Raw genomic sequence first — 2,988 nt, forward strand, 5'->3', positions numbered from 1 at the left:
TATGAGGTGGATTGATTCAGTGACTGGGGTAATCGGGATGGGTGTGTCAGAGGCAGTGAATTTGGCACAGGATAGAGCCGGGTTTAGGGCTGTTGTACATAGGGTTGCTATGAGTCACAAACAATTCGATGACACATAACAACAACAACAACAACCACTTAGTCCATTTGCTTCCTGTACATTCCATTTGATGAGTTTCACATGTATAACCAATATTTATGTTGATGAAAAGGGTATTTACAAATGAAAAGTCAATGGCCTTTAAAAATTCTATCATACAATCTGCAGCATCATTTCTGTCAAGGGCACATTGTTAAACTACCTTTTCTAACTATCAACTCTTTGTTTTCAACTTTTATATTTCAATCACTAGTAATTATTAATGCAAAATGTTGCATGCTTGATCAATTTCAGACTGAAGAAGCTGGTAAAAATTCAGTTTCTTCAACTTTAGCATTAATCTTTTGTGTGAAAATGTAAATAATAGTTGTATTCACTGGTCTTCCTTGTATGCATATGGAGATTGTCTTATCCCTGGCAGTGGTGAACTTCAGGCTAGATCTTGAAATGTTATTTTTTATGATGAATGTGGCACTATTTCTCTTTAATTGTTCATTCCATGTGTAGTAGACCATATGTTTTTCTGATTCAAAATAGGCAATTCTAGTTAATTTCTGTTCACTAATATCTAGGATAATTATTTTAATGTCTTCCATAAAAATGTAGTGTCAACAAAGTAATCTTAAATGACTTCTGATTTTCCAAGATTCATACTTTCTACATTACACATTTCTGTTATTAATGGATGCTTACATTCTTTTTTTTTCTTGTTTTATGTAATGCTACATCAGAAAAGCTGAGAGTTTTACTCCATCCACATCATTAAGATTGACTCTACTTTGAGGAAGTTGTATATCAGATGCCTTCAAACCAGAATGGCTCATCATCCAGCACTTATATAACATTCTGCTGCTGGCATAGAGCTGCAGTGGCTGATTTTTTTCTTCATAAGTAGACCACCCTGTGTTCCCTCATAGTCTAGCTTCATCTGAACACTCCACTGAAGCCTGTCCACCATGGATAATCCAGCTATTATTTGAAAAACCTGAAGCACACCTTCCAGAATCACAGCAACATGCAAAGCCATCACATTTTAACAAGCTGACAGGCAAAATAGTAAACTGTCACATAGGCTCTTGCTTTCAGATACATGAGGGAAAAGGAAAGCCAGAGTGTTCCCAAAGGTACCTTGGGAGTTAGTCTTGTTCTCAGCTGAAAAATCATAAACTATTGTCTTAGACTTTGAAATTTTGGAGAAATGTGACCTTTGTTGATGGTGTACTGTCAACATGTATCTATAAGAGAACTTGTCTCTAAGAGCAGAAAAAAATGGCACTGTTCAGGCTTGTGTCTCTGGATCTCTCCAGACTGAATCATAGACAACCAAAGGTTTCTTTCTTTTGCTGATTTGTTATGGTTTTGTTCATTTCTTTGTTTATCCTTTTTGTCATCTCTCCCCTCATGTAACTATCTAAAATTTATTCATTGCTTTTCTCCTCCTGATCTGTGCCTTCAGAGATGGGGAACTTGACCTCAGAAGGCTATAGATTTGTTCCTTTGCCCACCGGCTTCTGGTTGGGGTTCAACCAATATAATGAGATTAGAAAATGAGAAGAGAGGAACATCACAACATTTACCCCTCAGATTGTGCCTCATCATGGATCTGGCAGTGCTTGACTTCTTGACAGTCCCAGCTCCTGCTGAGTGTTCCCTTCTCAAGGCTCTCGTTTCCCCTGGCTGCAGTAACAATATTACCTCTATTTCCTCTCTAGAAGAGATTGTGGTCTCATGCTATCGCTGTATTCTGGATGCTCATTATTCCTTGTTAGTTCCTTAAACACTCTTTAAACTGTCTCTTCAGTGAATTCTGTTTTAAAACTTCTCCTGCTAAACCTATGTGGGAGTCTGTACCTCCTGATTTCTGCTGGGACCTTGACTGATGGTTGCTCCCACTGAATCACATCTAACTCAGTGTTGTTCTATAATGACCTCTAGATTGATACTTTCAGGTTTCACATTTTAAAATAGTAGTTAGGGGCTTATCTAGCACATCTAGGAAGTCTGAAAAACATGCACAGACTCACAAATAACCTTCTTCAGTATCCTCCTCATTCTCTGTATGCCATTCACATGTATTCTAAAATGAGATTCCTAATCACTACATGTTGAGTTTCCTGCTAGCTGTGGCTCACCATTTGTTTCTGGTTTATGTTAAAGTGTAGGAAAAACCCATAACGTCTCTGTGTCTTACTCATAGCACCCCAGGAAGGGCATACTCACTTGCCATTGTTAAATATGACGGTGCAGTTGGGCCAGCAGTCATGGTTCACCAGACCCAAGTTGGGGAAGATGCCCACACCCACCGCCTGTAGCCCTCTCTGGTCGCTGAGAGTGAAGCCATTACAATTAATCTTCAAAGAAAGAAAGATAAGAGAGACTATTGTCAGACATGGACCAAGGAAAGAGCATCATACAGTCTTCCTTAGTATTTACCTCTGTGCACGTACACATGTGAGTGTGCATGTACACATGCAATGTGTGTGAAAATGTGAGTGTGTCTTCCTGTCTCTGCCCTGCTTCCCTTGCCTACCCATCCTCAACTTTTGAACAGTTCATTAAAAAAAAATAAAATCTACATTCTTTCTGTGTTACTTTGTCTTGGATGGGTAGTTTTATGTTGCCTATTACATTGCCTATTCACAACCTTTAAATCTGCTAAGAAAAATAAACTATCCCAATGATTCTGACTTAAAGCAACCCTCTAGCACAGAGTGGAACTGATCTATTGAGTTTCAAAGTCTAGAAATCTTTATAGAAGTAAACTAGCACATCTTTCTCCCAAGAAGCAACTAGTAGGTTCAAACTGTCAGCCCTTTTGTTAACAGTCAAATACTTCACTATTTGAATCATCAAACTCCACCCCCCCCC

General features: G+C 38.6%; 1 protein-coding gene across 1 annotated transcript in view; it reads right to left on the bottom strand.

The window, feature by feature from the left end:
- Positions 1–2,988, bottom strand: part of SMYD1 (SET and MYND domain containing 1) — a 94,978-nt gene that overhangs the window by 45,029 nt on the left and 46,961 nt on the right. The window contains exon 4 of the mRNA XM_006902011.1: positions 2,341–2,471. Coding sequence (XP_006902073.1) covers positions 2,341–2,471 — 131 coding nt within the window. The remainder of the gene's footprint in view (positions 1–2,340; positions 2,472–2,988) is intronic.

This window comes from Elephantulus edwardii, unplaced genomic scaffold (assembly GCF_000299155.1).
Source record: "Elephantulus edwardii isolate Elephantulus edwardi_28Jun2011 unplaced genomic scaffold, EleEdw1.0 scaffold00357, whole genome shotgun sequence".
NCBI lineage: Eukaryota > Metazoa > Chordata > Mammalia > Macroscelidea > Macroscelididae > Elephantulus > Elephantulus edwardii.